This window comes from Mya arenaria, chromosome 10 (assembly GCF_026914265.1).
Source record: "Mya arenaria isolate MELC-2E11 chromosome 10, ASM2691426v1".
Taxonomy (NCBI): Eukaryota; Metazoa; Mollusca; class Bivalvia; order Myida; family Myidae; genus Mya; species Mya arenaria.
This window is the reverse complement of record NC_069131.1, coordinates 59,705,015-59,722,789: the sequence shown is the minus strand read 5'-3', so window position 1 is coordinate 59,722,789 and position 17,775 is coordinate 59,705,015. Positions and strand designations below refer to the sequence as shown.

The 17,775-nt window shown below is 35.8% G+C and overlaps 1 protein-coding gene across 2 annotated transcripts in view; it reads right to left on the bottom strand.

Annotated features, from left to right (window-relative positions):
- The window catches only part of LOC128205775 (NPC intracellular cholesterol transporter 1-like), a 37,752-nt gene that overhangs the window by 4,419 nt on the left and 15,558 nt on the right, over positions 1-17,775 (bottom strand). For both annotated transcript variants that reach the window (XM_052907710.1, XM_052907711.1), the window contains exons 13-30: positions 15,797-16,838; positions 15,234-15,375; positions 12,897-13,129; positions 12,560-12,660; positions 11,667-11,827; positions 10,596-10,724; positions 9,956-10,138; positions 9,387-9,501; positions 7,718-7,845; positions 6,383-6,520; positions 5,396-5,485; positions 4,566-4,756; positions 3,730-3,975; positions 3,311-3,369; positions 2,563-2,704; positions 1,465-1,696; positions 890-1,003; positions 165-327 (exon numbers count right to left, since the gene is read on the bottom strand). In XM_052907710.1, coding sequence (XP_052763670.1) covers positions 165-327; positions 890-1,003; positions 1,465-1,696; positions 2,563-2,704; positions 3,311-3,369; positions 3,730-3,975; positions 4,566-4,756; positions 5,396-5,485; positions 6,383-6,520; positions 7,718-7,845; positions 9,387-9,501; positions 9,956-10,138; positions 10,596-10,724; positions 11,667-11,827; positions 12,560-12,660; positions 12,897-13,129; positions 15,234-15,375; positions 15,797-16,838 — 3,609 coding nt within the window. The remainder of the gene's footprint in view (positions 1-164; positions 328-889; positions 1,004-1,464; positions 1,697-2,562; positions 2,705-3,310; positions 3,370-3,729; positions 3,976-4,565; positions 4,757-5,395; positions 5,486-6,382; positions 6,521-7,717; positions 7,846-9,386; positions 9,502-9,955; positions 10,139-10,595; positions 10,725-11,666; positions 11,828-12,559; positions 12,661-12,896; positions 13,130-15,233; positions 15,376-15,796; positions 16,839-17,775) is intronic.

The following is a 17,775-nucleotide window of genomic DNA, read 5'->3' as shown; positions in this document are numbered from 1 at the left end:
CACTGAAAGATGTCAATTAAAAACTTAATAAGATTTGTTTCAAATGTCATCAACCAAAAAAAAAATGCATTTATCATAATTATTTAGTTGTTACAGTTAATTGCATTGATTTTCAATAAATGTAAATATACCACACTCATTATTTCCAAGTACAATTCACTTACCACAATAGCTGAGCAAAACAGGCAAGAATATAAGGCCGTGGGAAGCCCCGAAGACAACCATCCCAAGGTACATCCGGAAATAGAACACTTGGAATAACTGGGACTTGGCCATCACTAGCACAGAAATTCCTACAAGCTTTGTAAGCGTGATACCACTCAGCACCTGGAATTCAACAAAAAATTAACAGTGATTGTGATTTTGATTAATCTATGGGTAACTAGTGAATAACTAATAAAAATTGGTGTTCAAATGACTCAAAACATTGATAATATCTATGGTGTGTTTCCGGTTTCAATAGAAAAATCTGACATGAGAGCACATGCTGAGGTCAGTAACGTGGCTGGCTGATCCAGTAACTAACTATGCAGTGTGCGCGAGGGTTGGATTTTTACGAATGTTGAGACAAGGAATGCATTACTTTAGAACCAAAACCAGCAAAAATATTCTCAAAAAATCCGCCCTTTCCCCCATTTCTTCATCCATAGTATTTGTATGCCTGTCCATACAGTAGATAAACATTGGGGTGTCTGGATGACTCAAAGGTAGACTGTCCAACTCCCTACAGAGGTTCTGTATCCAGTTGGGGAACATTCTTGTGGCTTCTTACATGGACACTTAGTACTGGTCAGTTTGACCCAGGAAGCGGGCTCGAGTGTTTAAAATTGGTTGTAAGCTTTCAACGTAATATAGCCAAAATAAATTTGTATAATTTAAATAAACTTACAGAGCTGCCCATATGAGCGAGGGCGTCTTTAGCTCGTTCTACTCTCCCATGCTCTATGCTGACAGCAAACGCACGGGCAATGTGCGAACAAAACTCAACCGATATACCAATTGCCTGGAAATAATCAATCAGTATAAATAAGGGTATATGATGATTATATTATAGGAAATTAATAAGAAAATAAGATTTATGGGTGAGATTTATTTGACATATAAGCTCAGAAGAGCTTTTGTAGCCTTAATGAACATTTAAAAAGTTTTTAAAACTTCAATAATTACGTAAAATTGATTCCTGGTAGATAACCAATACTTATACAATATTGACACAGGTTTGATCAGCCCCTACTATATAAAATTCAGAATTTGAGCAAGCCCGGGAGACATTTTACCAATGCAGGGCTAATGCCAGCTTGTGTTAATTTCGACCACTGCTTGTCATTTTTGAGTTATGGCCAATGTTCAAGTTTTTGCACGTCCCCTCTGCACATGACAACAAAGCAAACAAAAACACCATTTAAATATAATTATTTTTCTTCAAGAAACACAGACAAGCTAATAAAGAAAGCATGCTCCTACCATGACTAGATTAACGAGAGAAAGAGCGTTGAGGTTGATATCCCATAGGAACATCATTCCCATGATATCGACTACGATCATGATGATCGTCAGGCACACGATGGTTGCCGAGACAAAGTCGAACCCTAGTAGAATAAACGTCACAACAAAGATGGCCGCCATACAGATGCCCAGGTTCTTAATCGTCATGATAACTATGGTAAGGTATTGTTCATAGAAGACATAGAAGACACTGGAAAGGAAAAAATGAAAAATATGAATTAGACTAACATCTGAGATGCTAAGAATTAGGATTTCTGCTTTCAACACATTATCATATTAAAGTTTTAATACTAAAGGATTATTGTAATGTAAATAGTTTAATTCATTTATGCCAGACGAACACATGATGTGTCTTTATGCTTAAAAGAACACAGCTTTATCTATTCATTCGAAATGCCACACACATGGGCATGACCATATAATCCTTTCTTGCCACAATATTTCTCTTACTTTAAATATGTTAAAGCTGCACTCTCACAGTTTGATCGTTTAAACAACTCTTCACTTTTTTGTCTTTGAATGAGCCAAACTTTGGGTCAATGTCTAAAAACGGTGATATAAGACTGCTGATAAAAGATCAGATCGCAATTTTTAATATTTACGCTCGTAATTTGATGTTTAATGGCTCAAAGCCTTACTTACGCTTAAGGAAAAATGAAATTTTTGGCATTTATAATCAATGCCAATTAAAAATTGTTCGAATGTGAGTTATCTTATATGACTTAATTGAAAACATAGAAGCCGAAATCAGCTGATTCTAAGACAATTTATAAAATAAAGTTGTCTAAATGGTCAATCTGTGAGAGTGCAATTTTTTTTGAAAATGTTGTAATTTGAACATTTTAATACAGTTTGGATCTGTGATGACATTTATGAGGTAAATAAAAAAAAAAAGTTTTTAATATTCTAAAAAGCAATGTCCTAAATTTGGGATAGAATCACAAGTGTTAGATAACTTCGAACCTATGTGAAACTAAATAGAAGCTATCAACAAGTCCCAGAAAATAATCTTACATTGTGCGTTACTTGAAAGAATAATTAACATCTATCACTAACCTGTAGGGAAAAACTTCTTTTTCGGGATCAGTAATATTCATCGCTATGGAAATATTTTTTGCTATTTTTCTCGCCTCTCTTAATCCCATGATGTAATCTCCAGAAACCTTCATTGGCGTATGATAGGTCATAAAGTAAGTTGCTGGAATACAAAGTTAAATATTAAAACAACAGAATTCCATGTCAACTTTGCATTCGGTAATTATAATGAAGTTTAAACCTCAGCTAAACAAAACATAAATATAAGAAAATTTCAGATACAGATCAAATATTGCTTAAACACAAGAAATATCAATAGTTTCGCTAATCATTTTTTAATTCTTGTTTCACACCTTAAATTCTATGATTTTTTTTTACATAACTGAAAAATATGGAATATTCACTTTATATATATCTTAAGTTAGCTTATCTTATCTTGATTCAGTTTGTCTCATCTTAAATTCAGATATTATCTTATTTTAAGAAAGTATTACCTTATTTTAATTCAGTTTTTCTTATCAAATCTTAAATTTGTTTATCTCAGTTAAGTTTATATTAGCTTAAATCAGATTTTTAATAGATATTTTGATTCAGTTTATCTCATATTTAATAAACTTCACTTATCTTACAAGATACAAGAATCTTAATTTAATGTCAGGTTTATGTAACAATTTATTTTAGCTAAATGAGCTATTTTCCGACATGAATAACAAACATACAGAACATATCAAAATATAACAAAGAGCTGGTGACCTGGAAATAAACTTACCTCCAACTTCAGTCTTATTCTTGACCAGGTTGACGCCAGCACCATACGCAGCATGCCCTCTGTAACAGACAGATAGCAAAATATAAGTACCAAGACACACTGAAACAAGTATGGATTCAAACTGGGTTTTAAAAAGGGCTGGGTGCTGCAGAAAAGGGACAGGAAGCTAAGGATAAAATGGGCACCTTGTGTCAGACTGTCCACCCTTCCATAATGTCTACTTTAGCTAAAACCATACATATATTATTACATTTAAAAGTATGAATTTTCTTTGCCCCTACTAATTTCAATGATTTCCCTTGTAGTTGTGTAGCGAAATATCTGACTGATGTTTTTCATAAACCTAAGATTAACTTTAGGGCACCAAATACAAATTTTTGAAGGGGCTTACTTAATATATACTTAACAAACTAACTTACCCCTTAGCACACTTAAGTCCAGGATTATCTTTCAAGAACATGGGCATGTATTTTATAAAATCATCGGGGGTGGGGCGACCCTGTTGTTCTGGCTGTAGAGGACACTTGTGACATGCTTCATTTGATGTTGACGGACAGAACTCTCCTGTTTTGTTGTTGATACGACAACATGGGGGATTCCCCTGAGCGCTTATCCAATCAAAGTAGTCGTCCATCCATGAGGAGGCTGGCTGTGCTATAGATGTGCTGCAAAAAAATAGTAGTGTTTATGAGATAGAATCAATCAACTTTTATTAACCTTTATCGACCAGGATGTTATGAATGACAGTTTAAAGCAAAATATTAATAGAATTGTAATAATTGCAATTTAACAGTACACTAAGTCTAATGTATTTTAATTCCTTAAGAAACATAACTCAACATCTATCTTTATCAAGCGGTGAGGGTCCAATTTCTTAATATAAAATAATAATAAGAAAACTTACTTTTTTTTAAACACAAAATAAGTACTTCTAAATTCACATTTAGGGGAAAAAGGTATGTTTTAGTATTTTGAATGGGGCCAAATATCAGCCCTGAATTAGACAGAAAAAAACACATGCTTAAGGTCCATAATCAGACAATTACTTCAGCCATGTTTGCTGCTGTCGTATGCGTAATGCTACTGGTAACATAATGTTCCCAGTTTCATGTAAATAGCTTTCATGGTTTTTGAATAATAAGCATGGTTAAAGTATTTGGATGACAATGATGATGAAGACACCAAGGGTTTCAATACCAAGACCTGATTAGTTGAAACATATATGATGATATATAGTTTAAAAAGGAGTATTTACTAGTTAGCCAGCTGCGAGGAGTAGAACACTTGGCCGATCAGGGAATCCTGGTTACAGCCTTTGCTACCGCAGATCGCGTTCTGAGACTTCATGTTCGTGTAGTTGTAGCCTGCCGGTATCACAAAGTATATCGGCGCTCCGACAGAGAGGTAGGCAGAGAGGTTGTGGAAGTAGTCGAGAACAAATGAGTCCTGTAAATAGATCACAGGATATATAACTTCACCTTTGGTGAAATACTAAATGCATTGATTATTAATGAAATGCAGAATTATAGATCATTTTCGATTTCAAGCTTATTTCTTAACAAGAATTGTGAAACAAGTTATTACATCAATATATTAATCACTCTTGTTGGCACGATGATATGGTTTATCTATGCTTAAGTAAGGCATTGATATATAGTAATATACAGTCAAAACTTGATATGTCGAAGTCATTGGGACCTCCGGAAATACGTTGAGATAACAAACATTTGATATAAATGAAATACAAAAAGTGTATAACTAAACTGAAAAAAAAAAGTTTGACATAACCAGAACATCAAGATAAACGTTCAACACAGTGAGTTTTGACTATATAACGAAAACGGTCTTCAAAAACTAAAACCTGGAACAGTTCTACCACACTCTAAAAAATAAAGTCTAAAATGAATGTATTTCTTGTGAGCTATATGTTTCCCAGTGATGCTGTCTGTAAAATATCTCATTTTCACAGTGGTATACTTTTGTTTCTATTGCATTCAAAAACTTATTTTTTACTGTTTTACTAACACAACACACTTAGGGTAAGTCTTGTTATTATGTTAATGTTATTTGTAAACGTTTGCTTACCATTGGCATGGAAAGAGCCTGGTCCAGTCCAACAGTTAAATGACACGCCATCGCAATAGATGCTAAAAACCAACCCACGAACACCACAATCTGAAAATGAACATTTAAGGGTATATATTATATTGTTAGTGGCAATAGCCAAGTGGTAAGCTTTTCAAGATCTTGGTCAAAGCTTCTGTGGTTCAATTCCCATACAGAGCTTTGTTGATTATGAGAACTCATTATCACCTAGCCTGGGCGTCTTTTCCATAAAAAGATCCAAGTTGATTATAGTCATAATTAATTGAATCTTAGCGTCATTTTTTTATTTTGTGTGAATTAAATATTACCCAGTTTTGAAAATGAACACAAAGTTGAAGAAATAAAAAGAATCAATGTGTTGCCATTTGTGATGTTTATACAGATTTAAGATTATTGAAATTACAACTAAAATTCTTTTCTGAAATGGCTTCCTGAATGGTAAATGAATCTTAATCACAAAAACATGGAAGAACTGACATATATTTGTCACTATAAAATATTTTTGAACAACGATGACAATGCTGACAGCTTCACCGAATCTATCATAATAACCCAATTTTATTCTTCGAGAAACAGGTGAGCTTAAAATGTATTAATATTCCTACTTATGTATAATAACATTATACATGGCATTGGGCAGATTGTTCAGAACTTTGTTTAAAGATTTGTTTAAATTTAATATCATTATTGTTAACTTTCATTATTGCTCTGGAAGGTTTAATAGATACACTTGTGATCGGCTGTGATTCTAGCAATATTTGTGACCACTGTTTCAGCTGTACTTGTTTATATTTAAATATATGAGCCCTACTTACACATCAGGTTTAAAAGTTAACAACAATGTCATTAATCTTGTTGTTAACTTTAACAAGTTTTGAACAATCAGCCCATTGAAGGAGGATTTGTTCTTAACAGCTGAAATCTGACATAATGATACTGTAAAGTGATCATAAAAAGGTTACATACCACTATAGGTCGGACCCAGGAACAGAGAAGTCCGTGTGAATAGTAGTTGTTAACCAGGTAGTAGAGATACCCTTCAGATTTCTCTTCCTTTTCCTTTTTAGGTAGTTTTAAACAACAGCACATGTCAAACCGATTTGACTGAAATAAAGAAATGGTTTAAAAGATTGTCTTTAAAAAAAATAGTATGATTTTTCATATATTCGATAAAAATTTTTTAACAAACTACATTCTTCAAGGGAAAATTCAAAAGCAACCTTTGAATCAAGTTATAAAATAATAATAATAATCTTTCTATCATTTTCCTGTAAGTAAATGTAAGAACATATTGCGTAACATCTTTGCTTTACAAAATATGTTCGAACTGATTCAGATTCAGGGATGTGATTGACCTGGCAGCTGAAGGGCTGAAACCATTTCGGCCATGGGTTCTTATGGCACTTTTGGGGTCAAAAGCACAATGCCTTAGAAGAAAAACTGGCTTTTTAGAAGCTCTTTTGAGGGTTCTTCTAACTTGAAATTTAAACCACACAGGAATATCAACTCTAACAAACAAATACACTCTAGTAACTTTTTTAATCAGCTACAAAAAAAAAATCCGCAGACAAATCACATCCCTGAGATTAAAGGCCAGGAACAATATTGGGACTTAAGTCTGTTCAGTTGTTAAAGTGCTATTCTTATTGGTTAAATACAATACTTATTTCAGGCTGAAAGGCCATCTAAAGAGCTAAAAATGATGTTAAAATCTAAAATAAAACAATAACAACATAACTGTTATTCTATACTAACTGCAATATGTATCCACTTAACCAGGTAAATTTTATGCTCCAGTAATTGACACATTGTACCGGTAAATGACAGGTAAATGATACATTGTACCAGTTCATGACACATTGTACCAGTAAATGACACATAGTACTGGTTCATGCCATGTTGTACCAGTAAATGACACATAGTACTGGTAAATGACACGTTGTACCAGTAAATGACACATAGTACTGGTAAATGACACGTTGTACCAGTAAATGACACATAGTACTGGTAAATGACACGTTGTACCAGTAAATGACACATAGTACTGGTAAATGACACGTTGTACCAGTAAATGACACATAGTACTGGTAAATGACACGTTGTACCAGTAAATGACACATAGTACTGGTAAATGACACGTTGTACCAGTAAATGACACATAGTACTGGTAAATGACACGTTGTACCAGTAAATGACACATAGTACTGGTAAATGACACGTTGTACCAGTAAATGACACATAGTACTGGTAAATGACATGTTGTACCAGTAGGTTTAAAAACATCCGTAAGCTTCAGCCTACCTCTTGTCGTTTAGCGTCAATGGTCATAAGACTGATGAAGCATGTTACTTGAAGGATGAAATCAAACAGGACGGCCATCGCAGCATACAAGGCAAACTCACGCACAGCCGGCATGTCCGTCATCGCACCTAAAATACAGTAATGAGTTATGTAACAAAGGGTTGTAAGACAGAACAGCCATCGCATCTTACAATGTAAACCCACGCACAGCCAGCATTTTTGACATTGCACCTAAAATACAGTAATAGGTTATGTAACAAAGGGTGTCAGAAAGAACAGCCTTGCATCATACAATGTTTACTCTTGCAGGGCCGGCATGTCTGTCATCGCACCTAAAATACATCAATGGGTTATGTTACAAGGGGTGTCAGACAGAACAGCCATTGCTGAATTGTGAGCAACATGCTTGTAGCATATCACCAAGCACGGTCATATTTTTTCAACAGTCTTAAAATCCACAATACTTACCTAATGATACAAGAATAACAAGAGGCCCAAAAGGGCCTATGCTCTACTGGCATGGCTTTTGTGGTCATATCAATCCAGAGCATGTATGTATGGGCAAAAGGCAACAGACATATAGTTTATGTTTTGTGTTTGGGTTACCTGAAAACGTAGCACGTTCAACATCTGAGCCCAGAAAGTATTGTAAGCAGATTAGTTGCATGAACTATTTTAATATGTGCCAAGTAAAAGTCATCTGACAAAAAAAAAATGCTTTCAAAACTGTACTCATAGTAAAAATTTCTGTAGTTTTAGAAGTTAAAAAAAGTTGGTCAAAAGGTCAAAGTCAAGGGCATCCTAGGACAACATTGATCAATTTGAACAAACATTCACAATCAATTGTGCTGGGATGGATGCACGAACACACAAAAAGATTTTCAAACCTTTCCAGATTTATGTTTACCAAACCTGTGAACCCTGGGTGTGGCCAGTAATGACACCAGGTGCATAACTTAAACATTCACAACCAATTTTGTTAAGATGAATGTGCAAACTACAGAACTTAAAGCTAAAAAATGGCCTTTGGGCTTTCAACAAGAACAAGGCAGAGTAATTCACAAAATCAGCTGCAGAAGCAAAAAGCAAATTGTCTCTCAAAATCCTAGACTTGCAAATTGTCTCCCTTAACTCTAGACTTGAATTTACATGTACATGTAAACTTGGCTAAAAATAGAATTCGCTCATGCAGACCTGGCTAAAAATAGAAAGCATTTCTTTAAAACTTTCATGGCCTATAATCTAGGCATTTATGGACGGATCTGGCTGGTTTTCGAAAGGAATCGAGCTCTAATGGATATCTATATACTGTACAAGTTTCATCGAGATACAATCAAAACTGAAGACTGTATCGTGTTCACAAGCAATTGTTAACAGACGCACGACCGCATGGACGCACGAACTTTCATGGCCTATAATCTAGGCATTTATGGACGGATCTGGCTGGTTTTCGAAAGGAACCGAGCTCTAATGGATATCTATATACTGTACAAGTTTCATCGAGATACAATCAAAACTGAAGACTGTATCGTGTTCACAAGCAATTGTTTACAGACACACGACCGCACGGATGCACGACCGCACTGACGCACGGATGCACATACTACGTACACATTACCATCGCATAAGCTCTTCTGGCCTTTGGCCAGTAGAGCTAAAAACTACTCACCGAGAAAGAATGCTACAGATTCTGATGTGCTGGTCAGTAACATGCTAGGTCCAACTATTCCCAAGATACGGCCAACTTGCTGTTCTAGAGTCTCCCCAGGTAAACGTTTGTCTCGCTGAAGAAAATAATATAGAATATGGATCATTAAACAAACACATTATTAAGGACAAATAAGAAATAGCAGTTATATTAGCCAACATTTAGGTAAATATCTACAGTAACTTTTAGTCAACAGTGCTGTTGAACACAAGTGTTCAACAACAACTAAGTGCATAGAGCTGCTGAATACAAATGTTTAACAATAACTTCATGTTACATACCGGTAGGTTGAATACAAGTGTTCAACAATTACTAAATACACAAGACATACAGCTGGTGGTTACCATGACAGCATTGTTTGGAATCATTGCAATCCCTAATTCAAGTTCACTTACATACATTTCATAGGCCCGCTTAATGCATTAACCATAATAAACTTGATTACAAGGAATATACATAATCGACCAATGAATCCACAAAAAACTTTGATACAGACTGACATAAAAATGTGGAGCTTTAAAGGCACTAACCTGGTAAGTTTGCACCAGAATAAAGATGTTATCAACGCCGACAGCAAGTACAAGGAAAGGTACGACCTCGATGATGATCAGCGTCATTGGAATGCCGACGTAACTGTAGAATCCGACAGAAGCCGCCACCGACAGCAGTACGATTGTGATGCCAATCAGTCCAAGAGTGATTTTGGAGTCAATCTACAATGTAATTTTTTAAAGTGAAATTCAAGTAGTTAAAAATTCAAGTAAATACCCTGTAAAGAGGCACCAGGCTAGGGCCCCAAAGAAAATGTACAAGAGACACGAAATGTACAAACAAAACAGACTAAAATACAGTTGAGACCCATTGCCTCGATATCCCAAAGAGCCAAGCGGGAAAGCTGACACAGAGCAAAACAAAATCGGACCTTTACATGAAGTTCGAGCCAACGACGAAATCAAGCCAAGGGATATCGAGCCAACTGATTTTATCAGTATACCAGGATAGCTTTTGCAATAAATGTTGGGGTTACCTACTTGGAAGAGTCGGTGAAAGATCAGTTCGATGGAACACTAGTTCACTTGGGGGTTAAACTATTTTATACGCACGCAACCTCACACTCATCCCAACATTTATAAATACTTTTAAAATTAGAATCATAACCGTAAAACCTACCAGGATTGTATCAAAAGACTTGAACTGTCCGAGAGCGATGGTTATGTAGGCAAACATGATAAGGTAGCTGAGAACGATCGTGAGTACATCAGACACACTCTCGCGGTTCAACTCATCTTGAATGGACCTCTGAAAACATATAAATTATGATAATGAAGCCAAACAAGAAGGTGAACTCAAGACCATACTGTGGCAACATCGTGCCAACGAGTGTGACTAGGGATCAGTTAATATATTTCTTCACAATATATGTAAAATGAGTTTAAACTAAACGAAATGGCTGTCCAATTAGTATGTGGAGCACTTGTTTCTCAACGAAGAGACCCAGGTTCAATTCCTGGCTCTGGTGCATGAGAGTTTGGTTAGTGGTCAGCAATCTGGGCAAGGAGATTTTTCTACTGTTTACCCCACAACACAAAAACCCACTCTTGGTAAACATTATGCCAATGAGAGTGACTTACCATAAGTTAACATGATCTTCTTCACAGTCTTTGTAAGATAAATAAAGTTTAAACTAAAACCATTTTACTATTTTACCACCATTTAATTTAAGGTTACTTACATGAGTCACAAACTGACACGAGATACGTTAAAATAATTTCAAATGTCTTTTTTATGAATTAAGCAATTAAAGGGCAATAACTCTATAGTAATTTGAATGACATGGCTGGTTATCAACCTTGACTGAGATACTGTGCCCATACATGCATTTACCAAGTTTGGTGATGATCGGACAACAGCTTCTTTAGTTACTCTAAGGAGGCAGACAACCTAAACCACCCAGTCGCTCTACATAATACTTCCATTTTATAAAACAGGCGTATGAAAATAATCAAATTTTAACAAATTGAAAAATTATCACCTAGGGTGTTCCATACTTTTTCAGGGGCCAAATTCAAGCTTTAATCATTGTCATTGGACACGCTTCAGTGATTCCATTCATTCGATTAGCCAATTAATTTTACAGTCCAATCAAAACGCTTGTATTTTATATCTCATGAAATCAAAGGTGTTATTGAACACAGCACCAGATTTTTAAAAAGATCTTATACTAATCAAGCAAGCACATACCTCTGAGGAGAAAGATAAAATCATGTTCGGATTTTTGTAGGACTTCATAAATGCAATAAACTCCTTCTCCCACGCTTTGGCCATTTCGTTGTCTTCATCCTTTAGGTGGTTATTCACCACAAACGTAATCACGAAGGCCGTTGCATTCTTGTATTCAACCCCTAGAAGATAATATATTTTCCAAAATGATAATCTCAAGTTAGGACATATAATGAAGGACAACATTCATATAACTAAGGGCTATTCCAGTAAAACATATAACCCCCTTAAGGAAGACAATTATTTGAAAAGTATGTGGCCTGGGTGGCCGTCTTTTTTCGCTTATTTGGACCAAAAAAGGATAAATTAGCTTCTGTAGGGGGGTGGCATAATTAAAAGTGTCTTCCCCATGGGGGTTATTTGTTTAAATGGAATAGCCCTAAACACAATTGACCAGTTGCCAAAGCCTGCATTTTTTAGAGATCACTCGGCACGATTTTTCAGTTAATCAAATGGAAAATGTAACCATGTGCTTTTATTCATTTATAAAATCCAATCATATCATTTGTAAACTGTTTGTTGGATTGGCAAATGGCGACTATTCATTTGAGACTACCGGTAATACTAGCAGCATAGCGGCCATACAAAACCTCCCATGGACAAAACCTCCGATGCCATTTTTGACTAGGTGGACAAAACCTCACCACATCATTTAGACATGGGTGACATAACATCCCATACTGTTTTGCCACCCTGAAAATAACATCCTATAAACTTTTTCTGTATATTGTTTATCAACCTAGACAATCATTTATCACTCATATTCACACTTACTGGGGTATCCTCCTGGCAAAAGCCAAGGAAACACTGGGCCACTATACACCACTACAACAACCAAAAATATATTCACTTACCAGGATAGCCTCCAAGAATAACCCATGGAAATGCCGGACCACCATATGCCCCAAGACAACTCATGTCCAGTTTTGTCTGGTCAGAAATGGAGGCTGGGGCTCTGAAATACACATAAAAGTGTGCATTGTAAGAGGCTGAATCCCTGAGTGTGAACAGAAACTGTTCGTTGTTCTTGGATATGATCATGTTAGAAGTTGCGGCTATGAAATAGACAGAAAGTGATCATTGTTCTAGGACATAGAGGCTGGGGCCTTGAAATTGCAGTGGCAGCCAACATAAACTTTTTCAAAATATTCATCAAAATTTAATAAGTAGTACATAAGCTTCAAAACTCACTGTGTGCAAGCCGTAAAATGGTCAAGATAATCGGCAACCGTCCAGAATCCGGAGTCGTCATAAGCCACCTTATTCAGATTGGTCAAGTTATTCTGGTAGAACTGAAGCACACTTTCGATAGTACATTCCTCATAATCTGGCGCTAGGGGCTTGAAACATATGTCTTTTAAGCCAACTGTGCCATTTCTGAAGGGTGCTGTGATGTTTTCAATCTGCGTTTGTAGGTCCAGGACCTGGAAAAGAGATACAAATAAATCATAAGTACCGTACTCAATGTAAAAAACATGCTTTACAAAAAATACAAGGAAATTTTCTTATCCAGACTTGAATGATAATATTAAAGAAGGATGAATTTCAGTGTAAGAATGTTCTTTCTTAAATACCACACATGGCCTTGCACTCAGTGATCGGAGCCAAAAACCTCAATCTATCATCACCCATTAGTCACACGCAGAATTACATGCCAATCTCAATTGAAAGCAATTCATTCATTAAGTAGGCAATTAATTAATCAGTGTTAAAGCAAATTCAATATTAAAAATAGACTATTCCGCCATTTTTCGGTGTATGGATTGAAAAGTTTTGGCGAAACATACATGGATCACTGTTAGATTAGATTTCAATGCAATACATGATGTGCTGAGATATTTACATAAATTGAATGGAAAATATTTGAGGTGGTACACAAACTTTAATGTAAATTCTAAGTAAAAAAGGGGGCATAATTTTGTCAAAATTCTTGATAGAGTTACCTTCTCCTGTGTACAGGCTGCGGGCATGATGGTGAACAAGCGTGCAAAGTTTCAAAGCCAGATGTCAATGGACTTATTTGAGGTGGTACACAAACTTTTAACGTAAATTCTAAGTAAAAAAGGGGCATAATTTTGACAAAATGCTTGATACAGTGACCTCCTCCTGTGTACAGGCTGGGGGCATAATGGTGAACAAGCGTGCAAAGTTTCAAAGCCAGATGTTAATGGACTTTGAAAATATTTGAGGTGGTACGCAAACTTTAACGTAAATTCTAAGTAGAAAAAGGGGCATAATTTTGTCAAAATGCTTGATAAAGTTACCTCCTCCTGTGTATAGGTTGGGGGCATGATGGTGAACAAGTGTGCAAAGTTTCAAAGCCATATATCAATGGACTGCGAAAATATTTGAGGTGGTACACAAACTTTAACATAAGTGGTTACACCGACGCCGACGCTCGGGTGAGTAGGATAGCTCTCCTTATTCTTCGAATAGTCGAGCTAAAAAGTATTAATTATATAATATCACAAGAGTTTGAAAGTCTTATAGGAACTTAAGGACATCCTTGTTAGCTTTTAAAGAGGAAATATTTCATGATGAGCTCACATATTTCAATATAAACAAGCACAGTTGAAAATCTTGTTGGAATTGTTGTTAAAAAATATAACAGATCACAGATATATCCATTAAACTTCCTCAGCAGTAAAGATTTGGAAGTTAAAAATGATGTTTACGATGTTGCTAACTTGAACAAAGTCAGTGGTCGATTTTAGCACAAGCCCGCATGCCCTGCACTGGTAAAATGCTTTCTGGACTTGCACAAATTCTGGAATTTATACAGCAGGGCTTGTTCAAAAATGTATTGCCAATCAGAAGTACAGTAGAAACTCACTAAACCGGAACTCCACAAAACCAGAATCCTCGGGATACCGGACTTTTTTCAGAGTCCTCGCGATGTCACTTTGTTTTGACATCCGGTGCGTCGTTAAATATTGCACCTGTGATGTTGTGTTAACTCGATAATGGATAATGATGATAGCGCTGTGGATTGACTGCCGCACGATAATCAAAGACTTTATGATTGAATCAAATTAGAGTGGTGCATTAATTAAACTATCAAACATACTTAACAAGCATTAAATTACAGACAATCGGATAATTTGTTTGTTTGTTACTCAAATCAAGAACTTTGATTGGTGATGAAGTGGTCATTTTCGCGAGTTGTTTTATTTTAAGACTTGGAAAAAAAGATGATTATAAAAACACAGAAATGTTTCATTATGTTTATCACTTTTGCATGTGCTTTAATCATGTTTCATTTTATTCCAGTTTTCAACTGCCCTTTAAAGGTTAACTCAGTTAATATTTTGAGTAAACTTACTCCATACATCAAATCCTCACTAAACCGGAATCCTCACTAAACCGGAAATTTTGCCCAGTCCGGACCTTGTCCGGTTTAGTGAGTGTCTACTGTATAAGAATCCGGGCTTGTTCATCCAAAAGACTAATTTCAACAATAACTGCATATAATAATTATGACCTTTAATACTGATCCTAACAATAACATAGAATATTCCATAATATTACCTGAGTCATAAACTCTTTGTTAAACATTGAGGAGTATGGAACTGTTTTAGTTGATGGGTAGGGTTTGTCGTGTATAACAGGGGTGTTGTTTCCTTGGTTGTTGGGTCGAGTAATGATCACCTGCTCAGTCCTGTAGAATGGACTGTAAGGAAAAAATAATGATATTGTAATTTTTTTAATCATTTTGGTTTTTATTTTAAGGGCAGATATTTTTTCAAGAGCCCCATACTCAGACACACCTGTCTGAATCCCCAATGTTGTTGGAATCTTTTTAAGAGAAAAAGATTTTGTAAATGCTTATACAATTCTAGAAAAAACAAACAATTCTTTGGCCTTTTTCTTTTTGCTAGTAATATAAAATAGGGGGGGGGGGGGGATTTTTAAAAACAATATCAAAAATGACCAATTCTACATGGCATGAAAAGCCCAAATTATATATAATATATAATTTACTGTCTATTTTTTCTCTTTCTGCAACGGGGCCCCACAGCAGGTAGCCAAAATTCACATATAGTATGGATACCTCAAAAATATACTTTGTCCAAAATGAAAAAAGGTCTTACCCAAAATGGCTGTCAAAATAGTCTTTCTGAACCCTCGCTGTACTTGTTGAAGCAGACCACAGTTTTACTGGATCTGTTGTTACGTTATATCGAATAATTCCGCCTGCAAGAGAGCCAAACACAATAATCGTGATCAACAGCACAGGGATTGGATACTGGGCACACCATGTGCCCCAGACTGTGAAGATCTTCCGTAAAATGTCCTCGACTCTAGCTCCGAGTTTTTCAAGTGTGCTGATATCCGCAGGAGAAACCATGGACATTACGATGTTTGTTTGACTTGATGATGATTCCCCATCAGAATTTCCCACTGAATATTTCTTTCCACTACAGAGGCCATGTTCTTTAATAATGGTGAAGCAAATGACGTAAATTCCAAATGAAAGGAAAAATGCAGCGAATATACAGCCCATGATGAACGATATAGCGTCAATTGAAAATATTTTCCATTGTTTTTTTGGAGCTGGTGGAGGTGGCAACGGAGCACAGCTTACTTGACAGTCCTGACAAGAACACGCCTGAGTATCGTTGGTTACCGTCTCGTTGCAACGAACATTAGTCATATTCAGCGGATTGTATGTCTCGTTTTTATAAACGACAGCCTTGTCCGTGAAATTGTATATGATTGGGAAAGGTGCCTGACCGTTTCCAGTGCTTCCCATGTAAGCCATCCACGTGGATGGTGTACAGTCCTTGGCGGGACGACCACAGAGAATCGACATAGCTTTATCATTTGACGAAGGCATCTGAACATCTTTACATGAGTCGTAAAAGTCATCTACATATTTGTTCGTCATCAGATAATAAATACTTGGCACGCCTTTTCCGGTTTTACAATTTGGATTTGCGTCGGGACATGTAACATCATCATTTACAGCAATAAACTTGCTCTGGTGTGGCGAGCAAGTCATCTGGCAGATCTGATTGAGAAAATTGTGGTAGCAGGCGGGGCAGCGTTGGAGAAGATTGTTTGGTACACCGAGGCTGCTCTGCATGGTTATTAGCTGCTCCGTGGAACAACATGTATAGGTGTTGTCGTTTCCTGAAATAAAATCATAAACCTTAAACAATATTAATGTTATGGCATAAGCTGTGAAATACTCTATTTTTGCATTTTTTTTTTAAAAGTTCTGCATGTTTTTCAAGCTCACAAAAACATGAAAATAAACCAGTTAACTGGTTAACATTAGGGCAAGAGGTTGTTGTTTTTTATTAATAAAATTTTTAATGGCTATGCAAACAAAATTAGCTTTATTTTTCTTGCAATGTTTATAACCCATATGAATTATTGGCACTAGAATTGGTTTCAACCCAATAAACAGACTCAAGAATTTATAAGGTTTCAGCTTTTGTTACAATAATCATAATTTTTGGGAGACTTAAAGGGGCTGTACTCTGTATGATAAAACAGTGAAAAAAATAGAAAATTGTCGAAAACTGACATAAACTTGGCATCGATGTGTACAATGCATTGAAACTTATTAACTGAAGTACCACATTGTTTACATTTTATCTAAGTTTAGCAGTTATTTCGTATTTTTCCATCAAAAAAGATTACTGGGTATGTCTACCAGGTAGAATTCATTCCTTATGCGTGATCAGCTAGTCCCATTATCACTTGATATTACTGAGGTAGGCATATAGCTTAATTATGTCACCCAATTAGAGTAAGCCTTCGTAGCTCAGTGGATACGACACTGGACTGCAATTTTTGGCGACATGGGTTCGAACCCGGTCTCCGACACAATTTTTTTTTTACATTTTGGTACTTTTTTTACAATTATGATATCAAAGCGTTACACATTCTATTAGATAATTGCCCTGAGATTCGTTACAGAAAAAAAGTTTTGTGGGTGCCAATCTGGTGTACAGTCCCTTTAAAGCTGCATTCTCACAGATTGTTTTTGACAGCTTTTTTTTCTTCGAATGAGCATATTTTTGCGTAAATGTCCTATACCATGGTTCAAACAGAATTTCCA